At 41.3% G+C, this 16,144-nt stretch overlaps 1 protein-coding gene and 1 long non-coding RNA gene across 2 annotated transcripts in view; both read left to right on the top strand.

Moving 5' to 3' along the window:
- Positions 1–2,875, top strand: part of LOC113478655 — a 10,643-nt gene extending 7,768 nt beyond the window's left edge. The window contains exons 2-3 of the long non-coding RNA XR_003398106.1: positions 2,343–2,350; positions 2,718–2,875. This is a non-coding gene — a long non-coding RNA (uncharacterized LOC113478655). The remainder of the gene's footprint in view (positions 1–2,342; positions 2,351–2,717) is intronic.
- Positions 2,876–10,010: 7,135 nt separating this feature from the next.
- Positions 10,011–16,144, top strand: part of KHDRBS2 (KH RNA binding domain containing, signal transduction associated 2) — a 292,281-nt gene continuing 286,147 nt past the window's right edge. Inside the window, exons 1-2 of the mRNA XM_026844066.1 lie at positions 10,011–10,077; positions 10,427–10,554. Coding sequence (XP_026699867.1) covers positions 10,011–10,077; positions 10,427–10,554 — 195 coding nt within the window. The remainder of the gene's footprint in view (positions 10,078–10,426; positions 10,555–16,144) is intronic.

Here is a 16,144-nt window from a genome sequence, read left to right as displayed (position 1 = left end):
TATATATATATATATATATATATATATATATATATATATTTATTTATTATTAGCTCATTAGTGGCATTGCTAACTGGAAAACCAAGGGAGGTCAATGAGAAGCCTGAACTGCACACAAAATTTTATTTTATACCAGTTCTTAACTTCAGTAAGTGGCATCTTTTCATAATTTTCAGTACTGTGTACTTCCAGGTGTCTGTCTTAACCTGTAGCTATTCTACCTCACAGTACAGAAAAACCCTAAAAAGGCTAAGTTCAGCAAAAAAATTTGCCTGCTGTTCATCTCATTTTCTTGCTCTGAGGACAGAATAGGAGACATTTTTACTACTAATAAGCTTTAGGACTGAAGAGAGAAAAAGAAAGTATATCCTCTTTTCCAGAAACTTTGAAGAGACAAAAAACTTCCTTTTTGCTAGTAGCTCCACTTGGCAGAGCCACCCTATCAAGAATAACACCAGGTTTCAGATGCTTGGGGATAAGTAATGAATATCGCACTGGAGGACTTACCAGTGACTTCAAATGATTCATCTTTAACCCCTACTTATCTGTTCTGCACCATGCAATACATAGCACAATGTTGATGTTTTCTCTTTGGATTAATCCAGGAGAGAACTTCAGCATGTCTTAAAGTGCTTGTTGAATGTACTTTACCACAGTCAAAGCTACAAAAATCAATATTGACAAAGAACTGCTTTCTTTTTCTTATACATCATAGCAACACAGTTTTCAAGGATGTTAAATTCAAGGACACTTAAAGATATGTTCAGAAATAAATACACTTTTGATATTTTTGGTGTTTGCTGCTTACTTTTTATTCTGGTCTAAGTAAATCTTCATGCTTTCTACTTCGTCTTTTTATAAGTAGTTTCATTTTCAGATGAAAGAAAAACAGAATTAAATAAAAAATATATAAGCAATTTTCAAGTTTGCCTTTCATCTAACTTGTGGCATATTCATATTACTATCCAAGATGCTCTGAAGGTAGGAAGTAAGAAGGGAGAATTGTAGTGAGTTCAGCTACTTAGTGAACTGCACACTGTAGTTTTAGTAATACAACAGCTGCCAACACTAAACTTTCATCACAGCCCTAGCAGGCTAACTCCCCAAACAAAGGTATGCTGGACTTCAAAGACACTTTGAAAGAACCTTAGTCTTTAAAATTTTACCTGGTGGCTTGCTTTCTTCTTACCAATTTGATAAAAAAATATATTTAATCAATGTAATTGTTCACTCCTTTTAGTAACAATGTTCTTCCAAAAGCAATTGAAAATATGTATCTTGTAGTTAACGCTGCTGTGACTCTTTAATTTTATCAACAACTATATTTAGTAGGACACTGCACTCAAAATGCATTCCAGATAGTTCTTAATACTGCATGTCCAGATGCTCACCTTGAGTAATTGCTGTTTGTTATTTTTGCTGTGAAGAGAAAGACTCCATGAATTTTCTAGAGTAAATTTCATCATAAATACAAATTTTTTCATGATTGCTGTTGGTATATATCTAGAATTACATGGAATAGCATATCAAGGAATTATTTGGCAATTAAACTAGAATTACATGGAATAACCTATTAAGGAACAGGTTGGCAATCAGACTTAAAATTCTCAGAATCACAGAATCATCTAGGTTGGAAAAGACCTTGAAGATCATCTAGTCCAACCATTAACCGAACACTGACAGTTACCAACTGCACTGTATCCCTCAGTGCTATGTTGACCCGACTCTTACACACCTCCAGGGATGGGGACTCCACCATTGCCCTGGGCAGCCCATTCCAACACCTAACAACCCATTCTGTAAAGAAATATTCTAATATCCAGTCTAAACCTTCCCTGGAGCAACTTGAGGCCATTACCTCTTGTGCTATCACTTGGTACTTGTTTAAAGAGACTCATCCCCAGCTCTCTGCACCCTCCTTTCAGGTAGCTGTAGAGGGCGATGGAGCCTTACTCAGATTAAACAACCCCAGTTCCCTCAGCCTCTTCTCGTAAGACATGTGCTGTGAGCTGTGAGTCTGAGCAGGTGATGTTCATAATTCCATCAAGAGCTGATATTTCAGCTTGAGAATGTTTCAAATGTTTAACACTAATAATATTCTCCATATAATTTTTCTAATCTATACTGATCTACCATACATCAGTAGAGACCTACATTAGGCAACTGCATTTCTACAAATACTTTAACTTATTATAGTGATTAAGTAATTAAACACAGCAATGGAACATAGTTTGTCTTGGTCCAGTGATTAATTTATTGTGTCCCCTCTGTCTTTTGAGAAAGCTCCTTTTCCGACCAGTCTTACTTGAAAGTAACTTATCTTGGTACATGATTTTTTTCAGTGACTTTGGTAGTCTTTGGACGTGGTGTGAAGAGTCTGTAGCATGTATGGAGGGCACTAAACATGAGAGTCTCTACAGAGCGTACCACGGGGGTAAATTTGTCTGTAAAAGTTTTTGGGGTTACTTTTAGAGTCTCTAAGGAGGAAGGAGAAGAAACTAATAAGAGAATAGTATAGATGAGTGAAACATGGAACTGTATGGGAAAACCAGCATGCAAGTTTCTGTCCTGTGGTCATCATAACCCTGAAAGGCCTCTCAAGAGTCTCTTTAGATTTTCAGGCGTGTTTTATAATGAGAACAGATCCTTGGCCCCAAGCTTTGTAGTTGTATTTGGCTTTATTTTTTCAGTTGTTGGTAGGAGCAGTTTTGGTGTAGTGTGAGAGATGAAAAACCAGGACTGCGAGAAAGTAAGAAAAACAGCCTGAGAAAGCAAAAGTTGAGGTTGATCTAAGGAATGCCTCAAACCCTCGAAAGACAAAAGTATGAGTCATGGGGTGTATAGTGTGGAGGTCAAAGCTGATAAGGCTGCCCAAATACCACAAGATGCATCTGGAGCAGGGTGTCATATGGAGACAGGACTGCCCTGCTCTGGGCACCTGGTCAAATTTCAAGGACTATCTGTCTGGTGAATGACCTCAGCTTCATTATCCATGAAATGCATATTAAAGTTAACATGCCTCAATATGGGGACGGAGACTAACGTGATCATGCAAATTACATCATCCCATGGAGCACCTTACCCCTCCCCATACATGGGATATGTAGGTATGTGGGCCGACCTAGGGGATGGACCAAAGGAAAGTGAGTATAAATCGAGGGGAGGATAAAGAAAGGGGGGGTTTTGCTGATTAGGGATACCAGTTAAACTTGGACACCAGAGTGAAAAGAGCAGGCTTATTTTGCTAGAAATAACTAAATAATGTAACAGAATAATACAGAAAACATACAGTAAGAAAAGAATAGTGCATTTAAACAAATAGGAAAATACAGGGTAATGCATCAAATCATTACTACCTGAGAGAGAGAACAGTGATTAAGAAAGATCCCTCACCACTCGCACACGTTCCCATCACCCAGCCCTGCAGCGGCCGGGCAGCCCCGGTTACAGCGAGGGTTTGCAGAGCCTGTCCCGGCAAGGGGGAAATCCTACGCGGGGCGTCCACCCACAGGTGAGGCTGCCAGAGTCGCTGTGAGCGGGTCCAGCCTTATATACCCCAAAATCAGCAAGCCAGAATAGCTGGCACCTTTGTTTTAAGCAAAAATACCTGGTTTCAATCTCACATTAGATTCCCGCAGAGGCTGGCCAGGGCTCAAGGGAGAAGCTGAGGGATTTTCTCTGCTTATCTAATTGAATTGTGTGCAAGGTCTCACATCAGGCCACAGTGCCAGACACCTGTCTCCACGACCCTGTTATTTTATCGATACAGAAAGAAAGTTAAATACCCATTCAAGATAGCTACATCCTCCATACATATTTCACTGATCATTACATACTGAGGTAGCAGCTTCAACTCAGGGCCTGTGGCTCAGGCTTCAGTAAACATCAGAATAGATGGTTTGTTATAACTTAGTATAATACCTATTAGGACAATGGTTATCAGTTACAAAATATACAGGATTCATCTATAGGTCAACTCTGGCTTGGGCTGGTTGTCCAAGCATTAGCACTTCAGAGGCAGGGGAGCTGGAGAGTACAATGAAGTGATGATGATGGACGCCTCCTGGAACCCCCGCTGGTAGGATCGACACAGGAACCCACACTGCTGATCTATACAGTATCATACAATCACAGAATCATTCAGGTTGGAAAAGAACCCTTGAGATCAACAAGTCCAAACATCAGTCCTACTCTACAAAGTTCTCCCCTACACCATATCCCCCAGCATCTCATCTAAATGACCCTTAAACACAGTCAGGGATGTCGAATCCACCACCTCCCTGGGCAGCCAGTTCCACTGTCTGACCATTCTTTCTGGGAAAGATTTTTTCCTAATGTCCAGTCTGAACCTCCCCTGTTGCGGTTTAAAGCCGTTCCCTCTTGTTTTGTCACTAATCACCTGTGAGAAGAGACCAGCACCAACCTATCTACAAAGTCCTTTCAGGTAGTTGTAGAGAGTGATGAGGTCTCCCCTCAGCCTTCTCCTCCTCAAACTGACCAGTCCCAGCTCCTTCATTTGCTCCTCATAGGATCTGTTCTCCAGGCCCTTCACCAGCTTCCTTGCCCCCCTCTGCACTTGCTCCAGCACCCCGATATCTCTCTCGTATTGAGGTGCCCCAAACTGGACACAATACTTCAGGTGTGGCCTCACCAGTGCAGAGCACAGGGGGACTGTCACCTCCCTACTTCTGCTGGTCACACTATGGCTGATACAAGCCAGGATGCCGTTGGCTTTCTTGGCCACCTGGGCACACTGCTGGCTCATGTTCAGCTGCTTGTCAATCAGAACCCCCAGATCCTTCTCTTCCACACAGCTCTCCAGCCACACCTCCCCAAGCCTGTAGCCATGCAGGGGGCTGTTGTGGCCCAAGTGCAGGACCTGGCACTTGGCCTTGTTGAAGCTCATCCCATTAACATTGGCCCATGGATCCAATCTATTCAAATCTCTCTGTAGAGCCTCCCTATCCTCATGCAGATCGAAACTCCTGTTTAACTCAGTGTCATCTACAAACTTATTGATGCTGCACTCTATGTCCTTATCAAGACCGTCAATAAAGATGTTGAACAGAAATGGTCCCAACACCGAGCCCTGAGGAACACCACTTGTGACCGGCCACCAGCTGGATTTAGCTCCATTGACCACCACTCTCTGGGACCGTCCCTCCAGCCAGTGCTTGACCCAGCAGACCGTTTGCTCATCCAGGCCATGATCAGCCAGTTTTTGTATGAAGATTCTGTGGGGAACTGTGTCGAATGGGTTTTGAAAATCAGGTAGACAATATTCACAGCTTTTCCCTCATCCAGTAATCGAGTCATCTTGTCATGGAAGGAGATCAGGTTTCTCAGGCAGAACCTGCCTTTCATAAACCCATGCTGACTAGGTATGATCCCCTGGCTGTCCATTATATGACTTTTAACAGCACTCGAGATTACCTGCTCCATGACCTTCCCTGGCACCGAGGTCAGACTGACAGGCCTATAGTTTCCTGGATCGTCCTTCCTGCCTCTCTTGTAGATGGGTGTCACATTTGCCACCCTCCAGTCCAATGGGACCTCCCCAGTTAGCCATGGCTTCAGGTAAATCATGGACGGCAGCTTGGCGAGCACATCTGCCAACTCTTTCAGCACCCTTGGGTGTAACCCATCCATCCCACAGACTTGTGTGCATCCGGGCAGTGTAGCAGGTCTCTGACCACCTCCTCTTCAACTGTGCTGACCTCAGTCTGCTTCCCCTCCCCATCTCCCAGCTCCTGAGGCTGGGTGTCCAGGGAACAGCCAGTTCCACTGCTAAAGACTGAGGCAAAGTAGGCACTGAGCACCTCATCCATTTCCTTATCCTTTGTTACCATGTTTCCCTCTGCATCCAATAAAGGAGGGAGAATTTCCTTAGTCCTCCTTTTGCTGTTAACGAATTTATAGAAACATTTTTTATTAACAGCTCTACCCAATTTGAGCTCTAGCTGTGCTTTGGGTCTCCTAATGTTCTCCCTGCATAACTTCACTACATCTTTATAGTCTTCATGAGAGACCCGCTCTCTCTTTCAAAGTCAAGAGATTCTGCTTTTGTTCTTGAGATCCAGCCAGAGGTCCTGCGGGAGAGCTGAGCATGCACACGACCAATGTGATCAAGCAATGCCCATTTATTACAACTAAGAAAGCCCTTTTATAATGTTCTTCTGCACACGTGAGTAGCATGCAGTACAAGTCCTCAAGACTGGACAGTTAACTTATCCCCCACTTTAAACCTTCTTATAATTGGATAAAAGGTGCCACATCAGCCTTGCCAGGCTTCCTGCCTTGTGTAACTTCCTCTTCCATCCCAACCCCTTCCAGGGGTTGTTTGTCTCATCAAGTTTCTCCCCCCTCATTCAGGGTCACGTCCTTATCACATTCTTGCTTGGCTGAGGCTCTCATCAGTCTTGTTCTCATGCAGGATTGTTCACATGTCCATTCTCTCACAGAAAGCCCTCTAGAATCCCAACAAGGTCCCAGTTTAGCCAGGCTGTCTCCATTCCTGCCTGCTCTTTGTTCAAAACACGGGAGCAGCCTGTTCCTGTGCCTTTAAGACTTCTCTCTTGAATTATGCCCAGCCTTCCTGGACTCCCATATCCTTCAGGGCAGCCTCCCAAGGGATTTTGTTAATCAGGTTTTTTAAGAGGTCGAAGTTAGCCCTCCAGAAGTCTAAAGTGGCAGTGTTACTAACCCCTCTTTTTGTTTCTCCAAGGATCGAAAACTCAATTATCTCATGATCACTGCACTCTAGCCGGCCTCCAACCTTTACTTCCCTCACAAGCTCTTCCCATTTCACAAGCAGCAGGTCCAGGAAGGCACCTTCCCTGGTCGGCTCACTCACCAGATGTGTGAAGACTTGATTCTCCACACATTCCAGGAACGTCCTGGATTGTTCCCCCTCTGCTGTGTTGTGTTCCCAGCAGATACCCAGGAGGTTAAAGTCCCCCAGAAGAATAACGGCAAGTGACTGTGACATTTCTCCCAACTGTTTATCAAAGGCTTCATCCACCTCACTGCTTTGGTTGGGGGGTCTATAACAGACTCCCACAGCAAGATCTGCTGTATTGGCCCTTAACCTAATCCAAACACTCTCAACCCCATTATCACTTTACTTGATTTCTGAGCTGTCATAGCATTCTCTTACATACAGGGCCTTTTTCCCTATTCCCTCTATCTCCTTCTTCTCCTTTTTCCATTAAGCAGTGCAAGGCATATTGTATTGCTTGCTACAACTTGCTATATACTCAGGCAGTTATTGGGTGTTCAATTAGTACATTGTGAGTAGTTAATAAATGTTTGTATTTTGAGATTTGTCTCACCATTGTCTGCTCCACTAGGGATTTGCAAATCTGAGTCACTTGGCTCCCTCCTCTGAGCGGGACATGACAAGTAATAGTACATTTTCTGACAGTAGTAGCAGGGCATACAGTAGTACACTTCTTGGTAGGATGTGCTACCAGGTCCTGTGCCCAGCAGGGCTGCGGGACCTCCGTCGGGATCGGCTGCTTGGGGCCAGTTGGTGCCTGGAGGACACACAGCCTCTCCGCTGACGGTGGTAGCTCCTCCCAGAATAAGCTGGGACGTGCTGTGTGGGGCTTCAAGCTCGCCCCTCATCATGATCCCTCCTTATCTGCTGATCCCACTGTATTTCATGTGATGTGCTGCAAGACCTCCACCGTGATCAGCTGCTTGTGGCCAGGCTTTGCCTGGGGATCTTCAACATATATCAATACCTGAAGGGAGGGTGCAGAGAAGACTGAGCAGACTCTTCTCAGGGGTGCCTAGTGACTTAAACTTCACTTTAATTTGTCCCACTGTTTTTATTTAGCCATCTGCTGTTTATAAATTTTATTTTATTTTTTCCCCTCTCAAAATCCAGTAGCCCTGCTTTCATTTAAAACTGAAACGCCTTAGACAGAAAATGAGCCTCACTGTAGTCATTCGGGGTTCAAACTGTGTCATTTTTAAATTACGTTTAATTAAAAAAGCTCTTTTTAAAAAAGAGATGTCAGGGATTTAGCAATTGTAATTTTTACTGTCATTGGCTCATTCTTTCTCTTTTAGTTCAAACATTCCCCTATTCACCTGCAGAAGAAGTGTACTTCTTAGAGTACTGGATAACTTTGCAATGTATACTACTACTACTGCAAGAGTTTGGTGATATTCCCATTTTGGAAATCATTCCCATTAATGGAAACATATAATTCCTTAAAAGTACATGACCTTGTAACAACAGCTCATGTTTCTTTATGTAGTAGTGCCAGTACTGCAACACAAGAATGAGAAAAGCCAGATAGGTAAGGTGCAAGGTAGACTTGCAGAATTCCTTTAAGTGGGAGGCAAATGTTGACAGCAAAAAGAGATGTGTAGATTTCATTTTTTGGTATGTTGGACAGGCTGACAAGAAGAACATTATTTTTTGATGAGTTTTGACATGACTCTAAGCGTAGCAAAAGGATGTTTTTACTGTGGGATGACTAATTTTAATGGAAAAAATATATTCATGACAGAAGTTTTGTAATAGGTGTCAAGTACTTTGAAGTGAACTATAATTAACATAATTTTATTGGCACTGTAAGAGTAAAGCAGATGGTTTTGAAAAAGTGAGATCTACTCAGTCAGCTATTCCATTTCATGCTAAATCAGTGAAGAAAAGGAAAAATAAGCTAGTCCCCTCAAAAGAATCATAAACAGACTGACAGTATTTCCAGAATTTTGCAGCTCCAAGTTTGGAGAGAGCTTAAGATCAAGTTTTCTTGGGAAGAATATCTCTAAAAAGATGTTAGAAATGCCTTTAGTCTCTGACACTTCTCTGGTGGTGACCTCTTCTGCATGACTGATATGCATGTTCTCTTCCAGTTAAGAGGTTTGCAATACATGTGTGTTATGCAGAAGCAAGTGCAAGAGTTCTGTGTTACTGATGAAAGGCGAGAATGAAGCGTGCTTGGGGATTGACAGGTACTGTAGGATATAATTGTATAGCTCTCTGTCTCCCTGTTTTAATTCACTTGGCTGAGAGCAAAAGTGGGTGGACAATGTGTGAGGCTTCTTCTCAAGGAGTGCTTTCTTTTCTCTTTTTGCCTAAGATCAGTGTTGTTGAAAATATACCACTGAGTTCCTTGGGTTTGTACTCACTGGAAGAATGCTGCTGTTTATGGACCTTCTTCCATTGCTCCCAAAATCTTATACTAACTCTGACTTTCAGTAAGCACTAAATGTGTAATGGTTGCATTCATAAGACTAAATATGTAGTTTTAAAATCTAAAGCTATTGGTTATATTTTCATAGTGAGCGTTATATGTGAACATAGTTTTCCTAGTTGGTCGGCAGGTCACAGTTTATAACTAATGCAAATGCTGCACATCAGTTCTGTAAGCCAGCAAGTCATCAGCTTGATCCCGATCTGAGTTCCTTCATGGCAGCGTCCTGCTTCTCCTGATCTTTGGTGGTCCTAATCAAGGCGACTTTAGTAAATTAGAAAAATTGAATACAGTTGGTCTTGGTCCAGTGATTATTCTATCACCTCTGTCCTCTGAGAAAGCTCCTTTTCCGACCAGTCTTACTTGAAAGTAACTCTGTTCTTGGTACATGATTGTTTTTCAGTGACTTTGGTAGTCTTTGGATGTGGTGTGAAGAGTCTGTAGCATGTACTGAAGGCATTACACATGAGGCTCTCTACAGAGCGTACCACGGGGGTAAATTTGTCTGTAAAAGGTTTGGGGGTTACTTTTAGAGTCTCTAAGAAGGAAGGAGAGGAAAATAATAAGAGAATAGTATAGATGAGTGAAACATGGAACTGTATGGGAAAACCAGCATGCAGGTTTCTGTCCTGTGATCATCATAACCCTGAAGATTTTCGGGCATGTTTTATAATGGAGAACAGATCCTTGGCCCCAAGCTTTGTAGCTGTATTTGGCTTTATTTTTGCAGTTTTGGTGTAAAGCAGTATCATTTCTGACAGTAGTAGCAGGGCATACGGTAGTACCCTTATTGGTAGGATGTGCTACCAGACCCTGCGCCCAGCAGGGCTGCGGGACCTCCATCGGGATCGACTGCTTGTGGCAGGCCAGTGCCCGGAGCACACACAGCCTCTCCGCTGATGGTGGTAGCTCCTCCCAGAATAAACTGGGACGTGCTGTGTGGGGCTTCGAGCTCGCCCCTCGTTGCGATCTCTCCTCCTCTGCTGCTCCCGCTGTATTCAGTGTGATGTGCTGTGGGACCTCTGCCGGGATTGCCTCCTCTCACCTGTCATTGCCTGGAGGACATGTGGCCTCCAACCTGACGGTGCTTGCTCCTTCAGTACGTGTCACATAACCTCACAGTCACAGTGCACAGTCTGTATTATAATGTGTAAGTTTAAAGCTTCTGAGGATGACAAATGTCAGTAATTGCTCTCTTTTTTAATATTTTTCAGAAATTGAGAAATTTCAGGGTTCTGAAGTCAAGAAGGAAGATGAAGAAAAGAAATATCTTGATGTTATCAGCAACAAAAACATAAAGCTGTCAGAAAGAGTTCTGATCCCTGTTAAACAATATCCAAAGGTATTGTAAATATAGCCTAACACTTCTTTAATCTTTCTTAATAGAACAATGAAAAAGTCATATACTTTAACCATTTTTTTAATTGACTCTTACTGTGCAAGCTTCATGGTATTAAAAAAAAAACAAAACAAAAAACTAAAAATGAAGCTCCTATTTGAATTTATCTGTTACTAGCTATTATATATGTTCTAACTTCTGTCTCAGGGCCTTTCAGAAAAGCTATTGAAGTGAATGAGTTTTTTGTACTTCAAGTCAGTTTTGTATCCTTAGGCAAACTGTTGAGGTTTTTTCTTATAGCTGTTTTTTCACATGTTCCAGCTTTTTAAAAAATAAAAGACCAGTAAAGAAAAAAATATTCCAGCAGAATTAAGAAAAAAATTTTTTCAATAATTCTGAAAAGTCCACTGTGCTGCAGCTTCTTCATGGAGGAATTGGGGGATTTTCTCTGGTGTACTAAGTTTTAAAAGATAAAGTAGCAGGATTACTGCAAGCTATGACTTTCACAATTTATGCCCCTGTTTATAACATTCAGATGTCTTTATGCCACATAGTTTCTTCATATTATGTGTTGTTCTCCTCACTGCTACATACTATGATTGAAAAAACTTCTTTTAAAAGAGCCCCAAGTTCAGCTGCTTCTCTGAAGTTTTAGTTTTTATTTTACATGAAGGAGGAGAATGTTGACTTTTTTTGTGTCTGTAGGCTGTTGTGTTTTACATAAACAGTTTTTCTAATAGTATTCAAATCTAAATGATAAATATCTTCATTTATCTCTAGAGTATTTTTTCTTGCTGATTTATTATCACATGGCATTTGGTTTGCTATTAGCCTTGATTATACACTTGGCTTTTTGCTTTATACTTTATTTGGTAAGAGTAATAAATTACAATGGATAAAAAGCCTATCAAACAAAATTAAAGGTGTAAAACAAAATTCAGATTCAGTGACTCTATCTGACATTGACCTCCTAACTAACAAGTATAAAATTCAGATTACGTAATCATCCAAACGGTAAAGACCTTAGAAGTGCACACAGTGCTATAGGGAATTACTTTCTTGCTGCATAGCCCAAGGTGCTTTGACTAGATTTGTGGTATTTTGTGTAAATGCTATAGGTGAATTGAAGTTATTAATAAGAATGTAATAGTGCTGTAACTTTATAACAGCAATGTTATAATTACTCAGAGTACTATTTGATGGAGATAATAGAATCAAAGACAAACTATTTAAAAAACAAATGCAATAAACTGTCTAATATAGTGCCTGATTATGATTAAATTAACCTTCATTTACTTTAATGAGCTTGTCATATTAATGAGTAGTAAAAGATAAAGCATTTCTAGAGGTTTTGAGTAGTGAACCAAGAAAAAACAATGTAGTGGAGGTGAAATACTTATTCAATAGTGCAAAATACACTCTTGGAAAGTTTCTGTAGTTGATTTGCTAGCAATATTCTGTGCTCGGCATGGAATTATTCGCAGAACTGCAGGCTACCATCTAGTAATGATCTATCAAGGATTTCATTTGCCATTTGTATCAAACTGCTGATTGCTGTGGTCAAATATCTTTACTTGATGAATTGTATACATTAGGATAGTCAAGATCAGTATACCAGGGTTGTTTCAGGTTGCGTTATAAATAACCAAAAAAGACATTAATTTTATATATTTAGCAGAATATGATAATAAGAGCAGCTGATGAGAACTGTACTTAAAAAGAGTTAAGAGAACTGCTGTATAATTTCACCTGAGAAGCATTTATATTTGAAGGAACATTTTTTTTAATTATTCATTTATTCTTGGTTGAAAAGCTTTTTTGGGTAGAGCTGAGAGAGCGGGGCTCTGTAAATCTGAAGAAAGTGTCCAAGAGTATACATTTTTGGAAAAAAAATTCTGACCAGTTTAAAAAAAAATAAAAATCACGTGGCTTACAGACTCTCTATTTAGGAATGAGATCAATCTTTTAAAAGACATTTGCTCTTATTTCAACAACATGTAGAAATATAAATTGTTCCAAAGGAACCCTTGTCCTAAACGTTTATTATGTTAGTAGTTTAATATGCAATAAGGGTAGACACCTTCGGTGACAGCTGTAGAGTCAGGAAGCAGCATTTTACACTTTGGGTAAAAATTAACTGAATTTAAAAAATCAACAGCTCTTGAAGTTAAAATGGATAAAATGCAGCAGTGGCTTACTGAGCATGGTGAGCACCCCCCCAGCAACACAGGAGAGAGCCCAAACCCACCTGTATCCCTGGGCATAATATCACATGGTATGAAATACTCCAATGACTGATCGGGACCCAGCCCTCTAGGTGTGCTCCCTCTCAACCCAAGGAAAGTTAGCTCCATCCTGGTTGAAATCAGGACACCTGGAAATAACAAACTCCTTTTTTTAGTAAGGGACAGAAATCAAAATAATGTCTTCTGAACAAAAGATGATGTTTAATAGTTTTCTAATGATATGGGTATTGAATAAAGGTAAGATTGGATGAAATAAGCATTTGAAGAGAACTAGTTTTGTACTTTTCCTCTTTGTTTCTAAAAACAGTATATGATATAAGCAACTTTATACACTTTATACACTTATGAACATAAATTTAATTTGAACATCAACACCAGCACTAATGTACCAATCAAATCAGAGTAGGACAGTGAGAAATACAATCACTTCTTAAAAACACCTTCCCCCCACCCCTCCCTTCTTCCCAGGCTCCCCATCATTCCAGATCTTCTCTACGTCCTCGTGCCCTGAGCAGCAGAGGAGGGGGGAGGGGTGTGTGGTGGTAGCGGGATATGATGGAGGTTGCACCAACTGATCACATGTTGTGTCTGCTGCTCCTTCCTCCCCTGCTCCAGCATAGGGTCCCTCCCATGGAAGATGGTCCTCCACAAACCTCTCCAATGTGAGTCCATCCAACGGGCTACAACTGTTTAACTGTATGAATTTCTATAAGGCCAAATGCCGGGGGCTGCCCTTGGGTCACAACAACCCCCCGCAGCACTACAGGCTTGGGGAGGAGTGGCTGGAGAGCTGCCAGTCAGAGAGGGACCTGGGGGTGTTGACTGACAGCTGGCTGAACAGGAGCCAGCAGTGTGCCCATGGCATCCTGGCTTGTGTCAGCAATAGCGTGGCCAGCAGGGACAGGGAAGGGATCTGACCCCTGTACTCGGCACTGCTGAGGCCGCCCCTCGATTCCTGTGTTCAGTTTTGGGCCCCTCACTCCAAAAAGGACATTGAATGACTCGAGCGTGTCCAGAGAAGGGCAACGGAGCTGGTGCAGGGTCTGGAGCACAGGTCGTACGGGGAGCGGCTGAGGGAACTGGGGGTGTTTAATCTGGAGAAGAGGAGGCTGAGGGGAGACCTCATCGCCCTCTACAGCTCCCGGAAAGGAGGTTGCAGAGAACTGGGGATGAGTCTCTTTAATCAAGTAACAAGTAATAGGACAAGAGGGAATGGCCTCTTGTCCTGTTGGTTTAGACTGGATATTAGGAAGCATTTCTTTCCAGAATGGGTTGTTAGGCGTTGGAATGGGCTGCCCAGGGAGGTGGTGGAGTCCCCATCCCTGGAGGTGTTTAAGAGTCGGGTTGACATAGCGCTTAAGGATATATGGTGTAGTTGAGAACAGTCAGTGTTTAATGGTTAGTCAAGATGATCTTCAAGGTCTTTTCCAACCTTGATGATTCTGTGATTTTTCGCAGACTGCTCCAGTGTGGGTCCCACCCATGGGCTGCAGTCCTCCTAGCAACAAACTGCTCCAGTGTGGGCTTCCCTCAGTGTCATGACCTTCTTTAGGTTCATCCACCTGCTCTGGCGTGGGGTCCTCCAAGGGCTGCAGGTGGGCATCTGCTCCAGCAGTGACCTCCATGGGCTGCGGGGGCACAGCCTGACCTCTCACAAGGGGCTGTAGGGGAGTGTTTGCTCTGGCATACTCGCCCCCTGCCTCTTCCTTTCTTCAGCTGACCTCAGTGTTTGTACAGGTATCTCACAACAAAAATTCCTCCTCCCAGATTCCCCTTCTTAAGTATGGTATCACAGAGACACAGCCACCATCACTAATTGACTGGGCCTTGGCCAGAGGTGGGTCTGATTTTGAGACAGGTTGCTTCTAGCATCTTTTCACAGGATTATCTCTGTAGCCCCCTCCCCCGCTACCAAAATCCTACCACAGACAAATCCAATACCCTTGTTTTGTTCATTACTTTTGTTTTATGTAAGTGCAGATACATAAAATAGCTGAGAAGTCAGAAAAATAAACAGTATGTATATAAAAAAATCTTTTAATATTGCAGTGCATCTTTTACTATTTTAAGGATTCAATAAAACTAAAAAAAATTATCACAGCACTAAATATTTGTTTATATAATTTTATACTTCATACACGATGACTTCAAGCAAATAACTTATACAAACTCAGCAGTGCTACAGAATCCATTGTGAAGAGTGAGCTTTTCTTTTCTTGTTCTGTCTTTAACATGGGGCTCAGACCATTATTATGGTAATTATTTTTTTTTATTTAGCTTGCTCCTTCTTTTGTGTTTTGTTTCTTTCAAACCTGACAGTTGCTATTCTGCTTTCAGAGCAACTGTTGTCATATTAATCATCTCCAGGTGATTTGTGTGTTTATTCCCTTTTAAGTAATATAGGGGAAAAAAAAAAGCTCCATTAGATGGATGGCCAAGAAAATACAAAATTTCTAAGGAAAATGGGACCTGTGCTGTCAGTTCAGTGAGTAGCCAGGACATCAAACTGTGTTTTGTATTGCTGTAATGAAATGAGGACCTTGTTGATGCATAAGGCAAAAGGAAATTTAATCTGTCACTCAGTCCTGGAGATTTTTGAGGAGATTGGAAGAAAACTCTCAATATTTTTCACAAAAAGAAACAGAGCTAAGTGTCTAACTATAGAATAGGGATTTTCATCTCACCTACCGGAATTTTTTTCTCCCATGTAAGACAAGAAAAGCCTTTATACGTGGAAGGATACCAGAATTTAGACCGATGCCAAACTAAATCTAAAGATTATGCTTGTTCTTTTTTTCAACTGAATTCTTTAAAGAGTAGTCTGAACAATGGAAGGCAGAAAATTATTAGATAATGTGTGCTTCACTGAAATTGATGCTGCGAACAGTTGTTTAAATACAGAATGTTTCCACATATATCTTTAAAGATTTCTACCTCTACCAGATGAAGTAACTGAACACTCATCTTTGTAACAAAATATCACTTCTATTTTGGAAGTTTATGGGGGGGATTCAAACTTCCTTTTTGATTAAGTCCATTTTAATTTTCATATTCAAGTGTTATTGTCACCCGTAATCTCAGATCTACACTAAACTAGGAATAATGTCAAAAACTTCTACATGTTCTGTGTTTAATCTGAAATTTAGTAGTACTTGATGCTTTCATTAAATCTCTGGTTTCTGCAGTTAATGATATACAGAAGATTATTACAGAAAGAGTACATAAATTGTTTAATACTTAAGGTTCAGAAAAATCTCTTGAAAAGGTATTTGAATAAAAATGATTCGGGGATGAAAGACCAGGCCCTAATTAAGCTGCTCAGATATTAGAAAACGTGTCCTTCACTT

The sequence above is a fragment of the Athene cunicularia genome (assembly GCF_003259725.1).
Source record: "Athene cunicularia isolate RWA chromosome 3 unlocalized genomic scaffold, athCun1 chr3_part1, whole genome shotgun sequence".
Lineage (NCBI taxonomy): Eukaryota > Metazoa > Chordata > Aves > Strigiformes > Strigidae > Athene > Athene cunicularia.
Note: the sequence above shows the minus strand (reverse complement) of the source record. Positions and strands in the feature narration are given on the sequence as shown.